Source organism: Dendropsophus ebraccatus, chromosome 2 (assembly GCF_027789765.1).
Source record: "Dendropsophus ebraccatus isolate aDenEbr1 chromosome 2, aDenEbr1.pat, whole genome shotgun sequence".
Classification (NCBI taxonomy): domain Eukaryota; kingdom Metazoa; phylum Chordata; class Amphibia; order Anura; family Hylidae; genus Dendropsophus; species Dendropsophus ebraccatus.
The window spans coordinates 2,519,019-2,535,904 of NC_091455.1; the positions used below are offsets into that span (position 1 = coordinate 2,519,019).

The 16,886-nt window shown below is 53.4% G+C and overlaps 1 protein-coding gene across 2 annotated transcripts in view; it reads left to right on the forward strand.

Moving 5' to 3' along the window:
- The first annotated feature begins 5,173 nt into the window (after positions 1 to 5,173).
- LOC138782920 (kinesin-like protein KIFC3) overlaps positions 5,174 to 16,886 on the forward strand; it is a 158,595-nt gene continuing 146,882 nt past the window's right edge. For both annotated transcript variants that reach the window (XM_069956906.1, XM_069956907.1), the window contains exon 1: positions 5,174 to 5,277. In XM_069956906.1, coding sequence (XP_069813007.1) covers positions 5,209 to 5,277 — 69 coding nt within the window. In that variant the 5' untranslated portion in view covers positions 5,174 to 5,208. The remainder of the gene's footprint in view (positions 5,278 to 16,886) is intronic.

A 16,886-nucleotide genomic window follows, 5' to 3' on the forward strand; every position in this document is an offset into this window, starting at 1 on the left:
TAAGGTCAGGAACAACAGGGAGCTGGGCCAAACGCTATGGGAAGCATGCAGAGGCTCCAACACCTGTAGTGGGGCAGGGTTGAGGACCACTGGCTTTAAGAGGGAAACATGGAAGGCGTTCGGAATCCGCATAGTAGGGGGTAGGCGGAGTTTGTAGGTGACAGGATTGATGCGTTTTAGCACCGAGAAAGGACCGAGGAATCGAGGACCCAACTTGTAGCTGGGAATCTTGAGTCGGACATATTTGACCGAGAGCCAGACTTTGTCACCTGGGAGAAAATTCGTGGCAGGTCTTCTTCTCTTATCCGCCTGCTCCTTCATGCGGTCAGATGCCTTGAGCAAAGATTGTCGAGTCTGTTCCCAGATCGACTGCAGGTCAGATAACAATTCCTCCACGGCTGGGACCTCAGAGGATGGAGAGAGAGGCAGAGGAGGACGAGGGTGATGCCCATAGACCACATAGAAGGGTGACTTGCCTGTGGAACTCGAGTCCAGATGGTTGTAGGAGAACTCCGCCCATGGAAGCAGACTGGACCAGTTGTCCTGGCGAGCGGAGACGAAGTGTCGAAGATAATTGCCAAGGACCTGATTGACCCTTTCCACTTGCCTATTGGTCTAGGAATGATAGGCCGATGAGAAGTCCAGCTTCACTTGGAGTTGAGAGCAGAGAGCACGCCAGAATCTGGAGACGAATTGTGAGCCTCTGTCAGACACTATTTCGAAGAGGAAGACCATGTAGGCGGAAGATATGCTGAAAGAACAGCTGGGCCAGGCGAGGAGCTGATGGTAGTCCAGGAAGAGCCACGAAGTGGGACATCTTGGAGAAGCGGTCAGTAACAACCCAAATGAAAGTGTTACCCGCAGATGGAGGCAAGTCTGTGACAAAGTCCATGCCTATATGGCACCAGGGGCGGTCTGGAACTAGCAAGGGCTGAAGTAGGCCGGCAGGTTTTTGACGGGAGGACTTGTTTCTGGCACAGATGGTACAGGAAGCCACAAAGTCCTTGACATCTTGGAGTAGGCTAGGCCACCAGTAGTGGCGGGAGATCAGTTGTCCGGTCTTTAGAACTCCCGGATGCCCGGCCACCATAGAGGAATGACCCCATTTCAAGATCCGTCTTCGAAGAGCAGGGCGCACATAGTCCTTACTGGGAGGCAATCTTTGAAGAGTGGATGTGGCGACTGGCACTAGGCGATCGGGAGGTATTATGTGGCGAGGAGAGTCCTCTTGTCCCATGACGTCAGATGCTCGGGAGAGAGCATCGGCTTTCACGTTCTTCTCAGCTGGACGGAAATGGATAACGAAGTTGAAACATGAAAAGAAAAGCGACCACCTGGCCTGTCGGGGATTGAGAAGTTGGGCCGATTGGAGGTAGAGAAGATTCTTGTGGTCCGTGTAGATATTTACCGGATGCCTAGCCCCCTCTAGGAGATGACGCCACTCCTCCAGTGCCAACTTAATCGCCAAGAGTTCTCGGTCGCCAATAGTATAGTTCCTCTCGGCAGGGGAGAAAGTCTTTGAGAAGAACCCACAGGTCCGGGTTTTGCCTGATGCGTCCCTTTGCGAGAGGACGGCTCCAGCGCCTACTGAAGATGCGTCGACCTCAAGTGAAAACGGCTTGGTGGCATCCGGGCGAACTAGCGCAGGAGCAGAAGCAAAGGCTGACTTTAGGCTAGTGAAGGCTTGCTCGGCCTCAGGTGGCCAATGCCTGGGATCCGCCTTCTTCTTAGTGAGAGCCACGATGGGTGCGACCAGGGTAGAGAAGTGTGGGATGAACTGCCGATAGTAGTTGGCAAATCCTAGGAGGCGTTGGATAGCTCTTAGTCCCACAGGATGTAGCCACAGGAGAACAGCTGAGAGCTTGGCCGGATCCATTTGTAGACCCTGGTCGGAGACGATATACCCAAGAAATGGAAGACTGCGCTGATGGAAAACGCACTTCTCTAGCTTGGCGTACAAATGATTGGCCCGTAGTCTTCGTAGGACCTGACGTACTTGTGTCACGTGAGTCTGCTGGTCAGGGGAGAAGACCAAAATGTCGTCAAGATAGACAATGACGCAGACATAGAGGAGGTCACGGAAGATGTTGTTAACGAATTCCTGGAAAACCGCTGGGGCATTGCATAGGCCGAATGGCATGACCAAGTATTCGTAGTGCCTATCTCTGGTGTTAAAAGCGGTCTTCCATTCGTCTCCTTCACGAATACGGATTAAATTGTACGCTCCCCTGAGGTCCAGCTTAGAGAAGATCTTGGCTCCACTTAGACAGTCGAATAGTTCAGGGATAAGTGGAAGAGGATAACGGTTCTTGACTGTCACCTTATTTAGGCCCCTGTAGTGTATGCATGGGCAAAGAGAACCGTCCTTCTGCACAAAGAAGAATCCTGCGCCAGCAGGGGACGTGGATTTGCCAATGAAACCCTTCTGTAGGTTCTCCCGGATGTGGGAAAACATGGCCTCAGTCTCGGGCACGGAGAGAGGGTACACCCGACCTCGTGGAGGAGAAGTTCCAGGAAGGAGGTCTATGGGACAATCATATGTCCTGTGAGGGGGTAGAGAGTCCGCCTCTTTGGCAGAAAAGACGTCAGCCAAGTCTTGGTATTCTGCCGGTAGGCCGGGTAGAGGCTTGACGGAGTCAGGTGACGTCATAGAGCACTTGGGCTGAGGAAGCTTCAGACACTGGTTAGGACAGTCCAGACCCCAACTGAGAATCTCCCCGGTTCTCCAGTCTAGCTTAGGGGTATGTAATTGCAGCCAAGGTAGACCAAGCAGGATGTCGGAAGAGGAATGGCGCAAGACGTAGAAGGAGATCTTCTCCTGATGTAAAGCGCCCACCTGGAGGACTAGAGGTGCAGTCTGGTAGAGCACAGCTTCAGCAAGAGTCTCGCCCGTGACCGAGGAGATAGACAGGGATCGGGCTAGCTGGATCACTGGTAGCTGCCATCTTTGGACCAAGGTAGCTGCAATGAAACTGCCCGCAGACCCGGAGTCGATGAAGGCAGCAGTCTGGTGAATTTGTCCTGAGGGTGCCTGGATGGAAACTGGCATAGACAATCTTGGAGAGGTGGCATTCACACCTAGGGAGGCCTCTCCTACCGGACCTAGGTGAGAGCATTTCCCGGACACTGAGGACTTCTCTGCCGGAAGTGATCAGAGCCACCACAATAGAGACAGAGATTCAGCTCTAGTCGGCGAGCCCTCTTATGTCAGGCGAACTCGTTCTACTTGCATGGGAACCTCAGGAGTCGACTGGGGTACAGGAGCAACAGGATTCTGGAAAACTGGTGCTAGGCTGTGATGGCGACGGGGCAGGCTTAGTCGCCGTTCTTGCCGGACCTCCTCCTCTCTCTCGGAAAATCGGTTGTCGACTCTGGTAGCCAGTAGAATTAGATCGTTCAGAGATGTAGGGAGGTCGCGGGTGGAGAGCACGTCTTTCACCCGACTGGATAGGCCCTTCTTGAAGGTGGCTATTAGAGCGGCCTCATTCCAGTCTAATTCAGCTGCCAGGGTGCGGAACTGGATGGCGTAGTCACCAACAGAGGAGCTCCCTTGAGAGAGGTTGAGGAGAGCAGTCTCAGCTGAAGAAGCACGAGCAGGTTCCTCAAAGACGGAGCGAAACTCGACCAGGAAGGTTCGGACATTGGCAGCAACAGGATCATCACGGTCCCACAGCGGCGTGGCCCAGGCCAGAGCTCTACCCTCCAATAGGCTGATGATGAAAGCCACTTTAGAGCGCTCGGTGGGAAACTGACTACTTAAGAGTTCAATATGCATGGTGCATTGAGTCAGGAATCGCCTGCACAACTTGGGATCGCCTCCATATTTACTTGGGAGAGCCAGTCGAAGTCTCGAAGAGGCTGCAGGAGGTGGTGAGCGCTGAGCTGTAGTATGCTGCTGTAAGGCGGCAGTCAGTTGCTGGATCTGCTGCGACTGTTGCTGGATTTGTTGAGCCTGTTGAGCGACCACTCTGGCTACGTCACGGAGATCAGGCACCTCGCTGGGATCCATGGTTGGAGCCTACTGTAACGCCTGGAGTTGTGGATCCACTGAACCGTCACTAGCGATGGCACTAACCTCACCAGGGAGCGGAGTCTAAGGGGCCGCTGGTTTTCACCAGAGTCCGCCGCAAGGCGGGATGGACTTGCTGCGGCAGGCGACCCCCAGGTCGCTACCCCTGGCTTGGTTGCTAGTGACGGCAGGCGAGGCGTGGCAGGAGCAGTAGGCAGGAGTGATTAGTGCAACTTCCAATTAGGGGCGTACTGGCCCTTTAAATCTGAGACAGCCGGCGCGCGCGCACCCGCCGGCCGGCCGGCACAGACGGAGACGGGAGCGAGGCGAGGTAAGGCGCCCCCCGGGGCCGAACAGGTAGCAGCACCGGGTCCCTGCACAAGGACCCCGGCGTCTGCATGGGGCAGAGAGATGTCGCGGCGGCGGCCCGGAGCACGGGACGCTGCCGCGGCCGTGACAGAGCTCCCAGTTATGGAGGAACCAGAGTGTGATAATAACTCCCCAGGGTGTGACCTGCCAGTTATGGAGGAGCTGGAGTGTGATAATAACTCCCCGGGGTGTGACCGGCCAGTTATGGAGGAGCCGGAGTGTGATAATAACTCCTCGGGGTGTGACCGGCTAGTTATGGAGGAGCCGGAGTGTGATAATAACTCCTCGGGGTGTGACCGGACAGTTATGGAGGAACCAGAGTGTGATAATAATTCCCCAGGGTGTGACCGGCCAGTTATGGAGGAGCCGGAGTGTGATAATAACTCCCCGGACCTCCTCCCCCTGTATGCACCCGGCACCTCCTCCCCCTGTATGCACCCGGCACCTCCTCCCCCTGTATGCACCCGTCACGCTCTCCCCTGTATACACCCGACATTTCTTCCCCTCTGTGCACCCTTCACTTCCTCCCCTGTACGCACCCGTCACCTCCTCCCCTGTATACACCTGACACCTTTTCCCCCTGTACACATCCGGCACCTTCTCCCCTTTTTTATACCCGGCACTTCGTCCCCTGTATACACCTGGCACCTCCTCCCCCTGAATACACCTGGCACCTCCTCCTCTGTGTTCAGCCATCACCCCTTCTCCTGTGTACACCTGTCACCCCTTCCCCTGTATACACCTGTCACCCCCTCCCCTATATACTCCCTGTATACATCATTGTTCTTCTCTCCAGTGTTCTTCAGGGTCTTTTCCACCGCACGGTCTTCATGTTGCAGAATGAAATCAGGCCTCTGTATGTATTTGATGGGATCCCACCGGAAAACAAGCGCCTAAGAGTAAGTACTGCCGTTAGCATGGATCTACGAACTGCAGGGAAGTGACTGGATCCAATGACATGATCGACATGTATGACAGTGTGCTGTAGCTGGCAGCCCCTGAGGGCTGTACCTAAGGTGGTGACAGTGTGCTGTAGCTGGCAGTCCCTGAGGGCTGTACCTCAGGTGGTGACAGTGTGCTGTAGCTGGCAGCCCCTGAGGGCTGTACCTGAGGTGGTGACAGTGTGATGTAGCTGGCAGTCCCCTGAGGGCTGTACCTGAGGTGGTGACAGTGTGCTGTAGCTGGCAGTTCCCTGAGGGCTGTACCTGAGGTGGTGACAGTGTGATGTAGCTGGCAGTCCCCTGAGGGCTGTACCTGAGGTGGTGACAGTGTGCTGTAGCTGGCAGTCCCCTGAGGGCTGTACCTCAGGTGGTGACAGTGTGATGTAGCTGGCAGTCCCCCTGAGGGCTGTACCTGAGGTGGTGACAGTGTGCTGTAGCTGGCAGCCCCTGAGGGCTGTACCTCAGGTGGTGACAGTGTGCTGTAGCTGGCAGTCCCCTGAGGGCTGTACCTGAGGTGGTGACAGTGTGCTGTAGCTGGCAGTCCCCTGAGGGCTGTACCTCAGGTGGTGACAGTGTGCTGTAGCTGGCAGTCCCCTGAGGGCTGTACCTGAGGTGGTGACAGTGTGCTGTAGCTGGCAGTCCCCTGAGGGCTGTACCTGAGGTGGTGACAGTGTGCTGTAGCTGGCAGTCCCCTGAGGGCTGTACCTAAGGTGGTGACAGTGTGATGTAGCTGGCTGTAGCTCTCCGGCATCACCCCTTCCCACGTCACCCCATCTGTCACCCCTCCCGCCCTCGGTCAACCCTCCCCCCCCTCTGTCACCACTCTGCGACCAAGGAAATTGGCATCCACACCTCCCTGCCAGCCACATGCACACCGCTCTGCGACCAAGGGAACCGGCATCAACACCTCCCTGCCAGCCACATGCACACCGCTCTGCGACCAAGGGAACCGGCATCAACACCTCCCTGCCAGCCACACGCACACCGCTCTGCAACCAAGGGAACCGGCATCACCCCTTCCCACGTCACCCCTCCCCCCTCTCTGTCACCCTCCCCCCTCTCTGTCACCCCCACCCTCTGTCACTCCTCCCCTCTGTCGCCGGGGAACTGGCATCAACACCTCCTTGCCAGCCACACGCACACATCACTCTGCGACCAAGGGAACCGGCATCAACACCTCCCTGCCAGCCACACATACACCGCTCTGCGACCAAGGGAACCGGCATCACACCTTCCCACGTCACCCCCCCCCCCCTCTCTGTCACCCTCCCCCTTCTCTGTCACCCCCACCCTCTGTCACCCCTCCGCTCTGTCACCGGGAAACTGGCATCAACACCTCCCTGCCAGCCGCACGCACACCGCTCTGCGACCAAGGGAACCGGCATCAACATCTCCCTGCCAGCCACACGCACACCGCTCTGCGACCAATGGAACCGGCATTAACACCTCCCTGCCAGCCATGCACACACCGCTCTGCGACCAAGGGAACCGGCATCAACACCTCCCTGCCAGCCACACGTACACCGCTCTGCGACCAAGGGAACCGGCATTAACACCTCCCTGCCAGCCATGCACACACCACTCTGCGACCAAGGGAGGCGGCGTTAACACCTCCCAGCCAGCCACACGCACACCGCTCTGCGACCAAGGGAGCCGGCATTAACACCTCCCTGCCAGCCATGCACACACCGCTATGCGACCAAGGGAATCGGCATCAACAACTCCCTGCCAGCCACACGCACACCGCTCTGCGACGAAGGAAACCGACATCAACACCTTACTGCCAGCCACACGTACACCGCTCTGCAACCAAGGGAACCAGCATCAACACCTCCCTGCCAGCCACGCACACACCGCTCTGCGACCAAGGAAACCGACATCAACACCTTACTGACAGCCACACGTACACCGCTCTGCAACCAAGGGAACCAGCATCAACACCTCCCTGCCAGCCACACGTACACCGCTCTGCAACCAAGGGAACCGGCATCAACACCTCCCTGCCAGCCACGCACACACCGCTCTGCGACCAAGGAAACCGACATCAACACCTTACTGACAGCCACACATACACCGCTCTGCAACCAAGGGAACCAGCATCAACACCTCCCTGCCAGCCACGCACACACCGCTCTGCGACCAAGGAAACCGACATCAACACCTTACTGACAGCCACACGTACACCGCTCTGCAACCAAGGGAACCGGCATCAACACCTCCCTGCCAGCCACACGCACACCGCTCTGCGACCAAGGGAACCGGCATTAACACCTCCCTGCCAGCCATGCACACACCGCTATGCGACCAAGGGAACCGGCATCAACAACTCCCTGCCAGCCACACGCACACCGCTCTGCGACGAAGGAAACCGACATCAACACCTTACTGCCAGCCACACGTACACCGCTCTGCAACCAAGGGAACCAGCATCAACACCTCCCTGCCAGCCACACGCACACACCGCTCTGCGACCAAGGGAACCGGCATCAACACCTCCCTGCCAGCCACGCACACACCGCTCTGCAACCAAGGGAGCCAGCATCAAACAATTAGCAAAGTTTAATTAACCCCTCCTACAGGAAGTATAAATAAAGCCCACCCCTACACATCATCAGTCAATAAACTAGGAAATATATAAGGGGAGGGAGACTTGTGATGCCAATGGGTCTCAGGAACAACAAATCAACAATATAATTTTATCTTCCCTTACGTCCCATTGACATCACAACTAGCAAGTAATCTCCCCAGAGGGCGGGTCCTCCAGAACAGTTGCATTGAGAATAGATCTAACAAAAGCCGTTCTAGCAGAAAAAAGTCCAGCCTATAATGCTTTACAAAGGTGCGCAAGGATGACCAGGAAGCAGCCTGACATTTTTTTTTTTTTTTTAAATTCTTTATTTCGAAGTCACAGAAAAGGAGGGACAGACAACACCCATCCGCTCCACATCATAAGCTCATGAGATAGGGTAAAACACAGTAACTGGAACCATTTCCACTATCCACAAATTGTAGGTCCTTGACCCATAAGAAAAGAGAAACAGTAACACACTGGAAACATGTACTGAAACATCACCCAAAATATTCATTAATAAAAGAGCCGAGAGCGTCGGCCCCTCCCCCACCGCAACCTCCATGGAAAGTTTTTTGTGTTATCGAGGGCTCCCTACCAGAGAGGGAGTCACCTCCGCCTTAAACCGAGAGAAAGAAAAAGAGGGACGGAGGAAATGTAAAGCCAAACAGAGTTCTTAGAGAAGAGAAAAAGGTAAGCAGGAAAAGAAAGAATGGGAGGGAAGAGGGGGGGGGGGGGGGGAAGGACAAGAAAGGGAAAGAAAAGGGAAAGGAAGGGAGGGAAGGGGTATGTACGAGACTAGCCAGCGTCACGATCATCAACCTCTGAGACCCGGACAAAACCCCTCCATTCCGCCCCCACCTCAGCTCCGGGGTAGGGAGTTGGTATGCTGATTTTAAACCACATCGAGTCCACTCACCAAGGCGAGGTAATCGGGGGTTCCCCTGAATTCCATCCAAGGATACCATGTGGAGGTGAACTTTGCATTAGACTCATGAAGAGAGGAAGTCAAGTCTTCCATATGTAGTAGGTCATTGACCTTAGAGACCCAAAGCGAAATCGGTGGAGGGGAGTCCTTCTTCCAACATAATGGAATACAGACTCTCGCTGCCATCACCAAAAATTTCAGCAACGACTTCTGGTAGGACTTTGTCGGGAGTGAACAGTGGTGTAACAAGAACAGGGCGGGTGTCAAGTCAAATGTCACATTCGTGACTTTCACAATGATCCGCCGCACTTCGTCCCAAAAGGGAGTTAGCACAGGACATTGACAGGAAAGGAGGGATTCCCCAGTACTGGAAAGCACGGAGATCTATGGGGGAGCATGTGGGAACGACTGATTTTCGCCTAACAGGCCAGAATGGTCGGCCCGATAGTGGGGTGGGACCGCAGGAGGGGAGTGTCGGATGGATGCAGCCATGGGAGGCATGATAGGGGTACGTTCGTGGACGACTGTTCCACTCCGACCCACGGCTTTGTGTCTCCATGTCTGCACCAGTCCACCACCCTCGTCAGCAGCGACGCCTGGTGATACATTCGCAAGTCTGGCAAACCCACTCCGCCTTGGGATTTTGGGCGACATAGCATGGTGCGTCTAAGGCGGGCCGGTTTGTTGTTCCAGACAAACTTGATCTGCATAGACGTCACTGCTTTGAAAAAAGAGATTGGGATTCTAGTAGGGATGCACTGGAATAGATACAAAAATTTTGGTAAGAGGGTCATCTTCAGGATTGCGCACCGTCCAAACCAAGAGAAATAGCCCCTGGACCACACCTCGCATTGGGATTGCACCCGAGACAGCAAAGGAGGGAAATTCAGCAAATAAAGTTTACGTAAGTCAGATGGGAGGCGGATACCCAAATAACGGATTGCCTCCGGAGCCCACCGGAAGCGGAAGGAACCCCTAAGTCCGGACACCACTGTCTCCGGAAGACCGATATTCAAGGCCTCCGATTTAGTGAAATTAATTTTGAAATTGGACAACCGTGCGAAGTCCTCCAATTCTCTCAACCAGGAGGGGAGAGAAATCACGGGGTTGGTAATATAAAAAAGTAAATCATCTGCATACGCAGAGACCTTGTGAGTGGTGTCACGGACCGGCACCCCCCCCACGTCCGGGTGGGCTCTAACCCTACACAGAAAGGGTTCTAACACTAAAATAAATATTAGGGGAGACAGGGGGCAACCCTGTCTAGTCCCATTCCTAATTGTGAATTCCTCAGATAGGAGACCATTCACCCTGACACGAGCCCGCGGAGTACGGTATAAAGCAGAGATCCAGTTCATAAAACTATGACCGAGTCCTATGTAGGTGAGAGTCTCCACCATAAAAGACCAATTGATCCTATCAAATGCTTTCTCCGCATCTGTGGATAAAAGCATTAGTGGTAGGTCAAGAGACTTGGCCCTATGGATCAAGTCTATGGCTCGTATGGTGTTGTCTCTGGCCTCTCTTCCCGCCATAAAGCCGACTTGGTCAGCGTGAATGATCTCCCCAAGAGCAGTAGATAGCCTGGTGGCCAAAATTTTAGTGAACAGTTTGAGGTCCACGTTGAGTAAAGATATGGGACGGTAGGAACTACACAACGTACTGTCTTTTCCCTCCTTGGGTATCACCGAGATATGAGCCCGTGTGGAGTCCAGGGGCAACTCCCCCACGTCCGCGGCCGCATTGAAGGCCTTGGTAAAGTACGGGGCCAGCTGGGTTTGGAATAATTTATAATATATCAGGGCGAACCCATCCGGGCCCGGCGCCCTCCCCGTCTTAGACTCCTGGATTGCCGTCAGGAACTCTCCCGAGGAGATGGGCTGCTCCAGCATCTCCACCACCGTCTCCGTCAGTTTGGGCATCCCAGAGCCCGAAATGTAGGACCGGATACGGTCCTTAAAGTCACGGCAGGATGTAGTGGGGTTAGTCGAGTCCACAGAATAAAGGGCAGCGTAATATGTCTTAAATGCCTCAGCAATATCAGAAGGGAGGTACAAAGGAGTGGCCTGAGCAGAGTGTATAAGAGGAACATAGGAACGTGTTTGTTGGGCCCGTAACGCTCGCGCCAAAGCCCTCCCCGGTTTATTGCCGTGCTCGTAATAGTACCTTCTACATTTAGCCAGAGTGGCTTTAGCCTTGTGCAGGAGGTGCGCCCGTAGCTCTTCCCTCTTAAGCTGGAGAGCCCCCGTAGAGTCCGGAGTCTGTCCCCTCTTATGGGCCGTCTCCAGTGCACGCAGTTGGGACAAAAGCCTCTCTGTCTTTAGGGACCTCTCTTTCTTCAAGCGCGCCCCATGTTTCACTAGTATTCCCCGAATCACACATTTGTGAGCTTCCCAAACCGACATAGGCGAGACATTCGCCGTATCATTTGCGGGAAAGTAAGCCTCCAAAGTGGATTGGATTTCCTTCCGGATCACCAAATCCTGCAGCAGCGAGGTGTTTAAGCGCCATTGCCACTGAGAGACCCGTAATGTGGGCATCTTCAGCGTCATAACCACCAACGCATGATCCGAGAAGGTGATACTATCAATGTGGGCCTGTTGAAGCAAGGAGAGGTCCCCATGGCGCAGAAAAAAGTAATCCAGTCTGGAATAGACATTGTGCGCAGGAGAGAAAAAAGAGTAATCCCTGTCGGAGGGATGGCATATTCGCCATGTATCCACCAGTCTGTGGTCATGTAAGGCGTCACGTATACGACGTAAGGCGGAAGAGCTGATGTGAGAAGAGCCTGAGGAGGTGTCTAAGCGGGGCTCCAGGGCCACATTGAAGTCGCCCCCAAGCACTAAGGTCCCCTCCACAAAGTCGTCCAATGCGTCCAGCATCTGATTGAGCGCCTGACCTTGTTTCGTGTTTGGTAAATAGAAGGAGGCAAATGTAAAGGTGTGTGCGGCTATGCGGCCCTTAAGAAGAACCACCCTACCTGCCTCGTCACACCACGTCCCGACATGTTCCCACGGAAGATTCTTGGAAATCAAGATACACGATCCACAAGCCTTGGAGTTTGGAGAATAGCTATGGTAAGCAGAGGGAAAATTCACGTTAGTGAGTGTAATCTGATTGGAAGCGAGCAGGTGAGTTTCTTGCAGAAAAACTACATGTAATTTCTGCTTGCGTAGGAAATTTTTCAGAATGGAGCGTTTGCCCGGGTCATGTAGACCCTTGACATTCAGCGTGCCAACACGCAACGGCACTGCGCTGGCAGCCATCGTCAGGGAGGAAGGGAAGGGGGAGGGAGTGACCAAGGAGAGGAGGGAGGGAAAAGGAGGGAAAGAGGAGGATAGGGAAAGGGGGGAAGCAGTAGGGAAGGAGGGAGAGGTGGGGTAAGTAGAAAAAATAGAGGAGGTGAGACTCCCAATCCAGAAGAGGAAGAGGACCGAATAGAGAAGAGGAAGACTAAGAAGAAGGAGAAGAGAGTGGGCAGCGCCCGGAAGTAAGACCCTATGGGTAGCTAGAAACACCCAAGAGGGCTAAGGAAGAGAGATTGGAGAGGTAGTGGAAATCCATGGGGGAGGTCCAGAACCAGCAGCCGCCTAGCGGTCTGAAGGAACACTGTGAGGTCCCGCGCCAAACACCCCCGGCCAAACCGGCAGGACAGTGCGGGCACGCAACCCACAGGGCACTCTACTTTTAACTGAAGTATAGGTATAAACATGGAATATTACAAGCATTCAACAGAAAACAGAAGGCAGGAAACAACCCCCTTACAAAGCAAACACTCACCCACTAGCTACTGTCCGCCAGAGAAATACAGCTGACTTGAAAACGGGGAGCCCACCCCAAGGCCCTCCCTCCAATAGCACTGGGACCCCACACCATGTGGGAGGAATCATATCAGCAATGGTCTGACTTCAAACCCAGAGGGGAGTCCGGTGGAGAGGCAATTCAGCGCAGACCAATCTGGTCCCTTTGCAGGATGAGTGATCGGGTCTGTGAGGAGGAACCATATCAGCGCCACGGGGTAAAGCAACCAGTATCTTGTTTGTCTTCAGGCCGTACACGCCCCTTTATGCAGAATGGCCGCACACATCAAAACGCCAACTGGAGCAGGGCAAGTCTAGTGGGAGATGGTTATGATGTCCTGGCGCTCCTTACAGCAGTTATGTCGGGGCCGCTTAATGACAGAACGTGGTGGCGGTGTACGTTACCCCAGGGTTGGTTAGGCTTCATTGGGAAAAGCGGAGGACAGATCCGGACCAAGCGGAAAGCCCTCTGTCTCCCTCTCCGGGCTGCGCCGGATCCGCCTCTCAGACGCCCGGGGGCGGGATCTCGCCGGTGGAGGAGGGATGCGGTCCGCAGTCAGCCAATCCGGTATAGGCATGGGTTGTGTGCTCAGAAAGTTGAAGAGGCCTTCTAGTTGGTCTGGGGTTCTCAGCACGTATGTGCGGTCCTGCCTCTTGACAATAAGATGAAAGGGGTGTCCCCATCTATACGTAGCATCGCAGTCCCGGATACGCGCCAGCAGAGGTTGAAGCAGTCTCCTCATGTAGAGTGTACGTGCGGAAATGTCCGGGAAAAGGCGCACCACCTCGCCCTCAAATAAAATATCTGCTTCCCGGTCCCTTGCTGCCTTGAGTATAGTCTCTTTGTCTGTGTAATAATGCAGCCTACATAGCACGTCTCTCGGTGTACCTGCGTCTGGCTGCATCCTGTTAACCCTGTGAACCCGATCCACTGCATACGTGGCGTCTTCCGGGCGCCCAGTCACCTTGTTGAATAGGGCTGTAACCCGCTGCACAAGGCTGTCCTGTGACCCTCGTTCTCCCAGACCTTTTATTCTGACGTTGTTCCGTCTCCCTCGGTTTTCTTGGTCATCTAGGAGAAGCGTCAGGGAACGTACCTGGGACCGTTGACGGGCAGAGTCTGACTCCAGGGTAGCCACCCTCGTGGTCAGCGCTGTAATTGCGTCCTCATTAGAAGCGGTGCGGGTGGAGAGACCAGTGACCTCCTCTCTCACCGCCTCCAGTGCCTGCTGCTGCGCTGCTTCGATCCGTTGAACCACGGAATCTAGGTCTTGCTTAGACGGCAGGGCTTGGATGAGATTCCGCAGCAGTTGTAGCTCAGACTGCACCACCTCAGATGGGGAGCACAATGGCGGCGTGCTACGTACCCACGACAAGCCCGCGGACGCTCCGTCCTCATCTGCCTGCGGGTCTGGTGGAGAGCCGGACATCTCATCCCTCCGATGGGGCTGGCGTGCTTCCCCCACACTCTGGGTACGCATCTCCGGTAAGTCTCTGAGTCCCGCCTGGGACGACAGTGGTGTAGGCGCCATGTTGCCTTCCATACTGTGTTGGGGCACGGGCAGGAAAAAGCGATCAATACCTCCCGCGGAGGCCACAGAGCGGGTAACCGGGCGGCTAGGGGTGTTAGCAGGTGTCCCCAGGGGTTTAGGCATTCCAAATAGCTGTAAAACCTTCAGTTAGGATAGTCTGTTGCCGCTGCTGGCCTGGAGCTCCAAGTAAGTGCGTCCTTACAGCTCCATAGCTAAGCCACGCCTCCCAGCAGCCTGACATTTGCTTTCCAGGGGCACAGAAGATCGTTCAGCCCAGCTAGAGGCAACAGCCCTTGTGGAGTGTGCCCTGGTAAATAGTGGAGGCGATCTCCCAGCGGACGAGTAGCACATTTCAATGGCCTCACATATCCATCTTGAAATGGATGGTTTGGAGGCTTTCTTTCCTTTGTTTTTTCCCTCGAACAGGATCAATAGATTTTCTTCTTTCCTTATTGGACTCATTCTATTCAAATAGATCCTGATGGTTCTAGACACATCCAGAACAGAGAGATCAATATCTTCTTGGGATAGATCTGATGGGAAAAAACTGGAAGTACAACTGTTTCGTTAATGTTCACAAACGATGCCACCTTAGGGAGAAAGCCAGGTAAAAAAGAGTGACCTTATCGTCATCAAAAATGACATCTTTTGGCAGATGTAACAGCCAAAAGAAGAGTACATTTAAAGGGGTTATCCAGCCTGGGGGCACTTTTTGGAGGGGACCGGGGGGAGGTGGCTGAAATAAAAGACGTCCACTCACCTCCCCGGTTCCAGCGGTGGGTCACTCATCGCGGCGCTCCGGTCCCCGGTTCTCGGCCGCTTCCGGGTGTCTGATGCTGCCCGAGACGCTACGTCTCAGGGCCGCTCAGCCACTCAGTGAAGGAGACTGGATCCGAGCGGACGTAGCGTCTCGGGTGGCGCCAGACATAGACATAGACATAGACATAGACATAGACGTTTCAGGACAAAGGACAGATCCCAGGAGTCTACCTGTTTGGTCACTCTAGGTCTTAATCTTATAATGGCTTTGACGAATTTCTCCACCTCCAAAATTTGAAAAAATCTACTGTTCAGATGAGCCGAAAGAGCCGCTATCTGAACTTTAATAGAGCCAGCCATCAGACACTTGTAAAACTCTTTTTGAAAAAATTCCAGAAGTTGAGGAGTAGAGGGTTTAACGGCGTTCAATTGTTTAGACAAACACCAGGTTTGGCAAATTCTCCAAATACGAGGATATGATCTATTTGTGGAGTCGCAACAAAATGTGATAAGCTTCGAAGCACGCTTTTGGAGGCTGGCTAGGTCCTCACAAATGTGACATCCCTGGGATATTAGATCCTGGTGTAACGGAAGTTTCCAGAATTCGTCCTGGCTCATATTCATGAGAAGGGTGAACCATGACCTCTTTGGCCAAAAAGGTGTGATTATGATCACTGAAGCTTGATCCAGCCTGATTTTCATCAGAACCCTGGGAATAATGGAGATGGGCGGAAATATGTATGCCAACTGCAACTTCCACTGGATTGACATTGCATTCACCACAGTCGAGTTGTTTGTTGAATACAGGGAACAGAAATTCCTCAGTTTGGTATTGTTTGCTGAAGTCATGAGGTCTATCTGAGGAAGTCCCCGTATTTGGGTTAACTGAATGAACACTCTCCTTGAAAGAGACCATTCTCCCGGAAACATCAGTCCTCGACTCATACTATCTGCCAGCGTGTTGTGGAGGCCTTTGATATGAAGAGCAGATAGTTTGGTTATTCTGGGTTCTGCCCATCTGAAGATATACTCCACTTCCCTAAGAAGTAGAGGTGACCTGGTACCTCCCTGCTTGTTGATGTAGGCTCTGACATTTGAAGGAAGAGACGCTTCTCGGCTGGTCCATGTCCCCCAAACCACCTTCTCTTCTAGATGAGCACCCCAACCTGAGCCCGAGGCATCCGTGGTGATGGTCACCCACTAAAGCTCCATGCTTTACCTGCCTCCACCAGGTTTGGGACTGCCTGGTTTCCGTAGATAGAACATGAAGTGCTTCTAAGTCTTCTAGCCTCCAATTTCATGTAGTCAGGACTTCCCTCCGGAGGTACCGCATGTGCCATAATGCCCAAGGAACTGCATCTGCAGCCGACGAAAGGAGCCCCAGGAATGTCATTAAAGTCTGAAGAGACACTTGACGAGGAGGAATGAGAAACTGGGTGCCTCTCTGTATAAGTAACAACCTGGGTGTTGAAAGGAACAACTTCATCTGTGTGGAGTCTACGATGAAGCCCAATAAAGTCTTTGGGGGAGATTTATCAAAGTAAAATATAGACTGGTGCAAACTGCCCACAGCAACCAAACACAGCTCCTCTTTCCTTTCACCAGAGCTGAAAGCTGAGCTGTCATGGGCTCAAAGAAAAGAAATTACCAGTTAGTAATTTATGTTTTCCCATAAGTAATCACTGATCTGCAGACAATTGGTTCCACACCCCAAATATACAGATTATTATTCTAAATAACATGTAGAAGAGATGAAACAATGAGAAGCAGCTGAATTTGTGATATTATAAGTTATTGTATAGTATAGATATCAGCATGTGGTGTATAATGTATAGTAACTGTATTACCCTGATAACACAGCAGCTGGATATGTGATATATAAGTTACTGTACAGTATAGCAGCATGTGGTATATAATGTATAGTAACTGTATAACCCTGATAACACAGCAGCTGGATATGTGATATATAAGTTACTGTA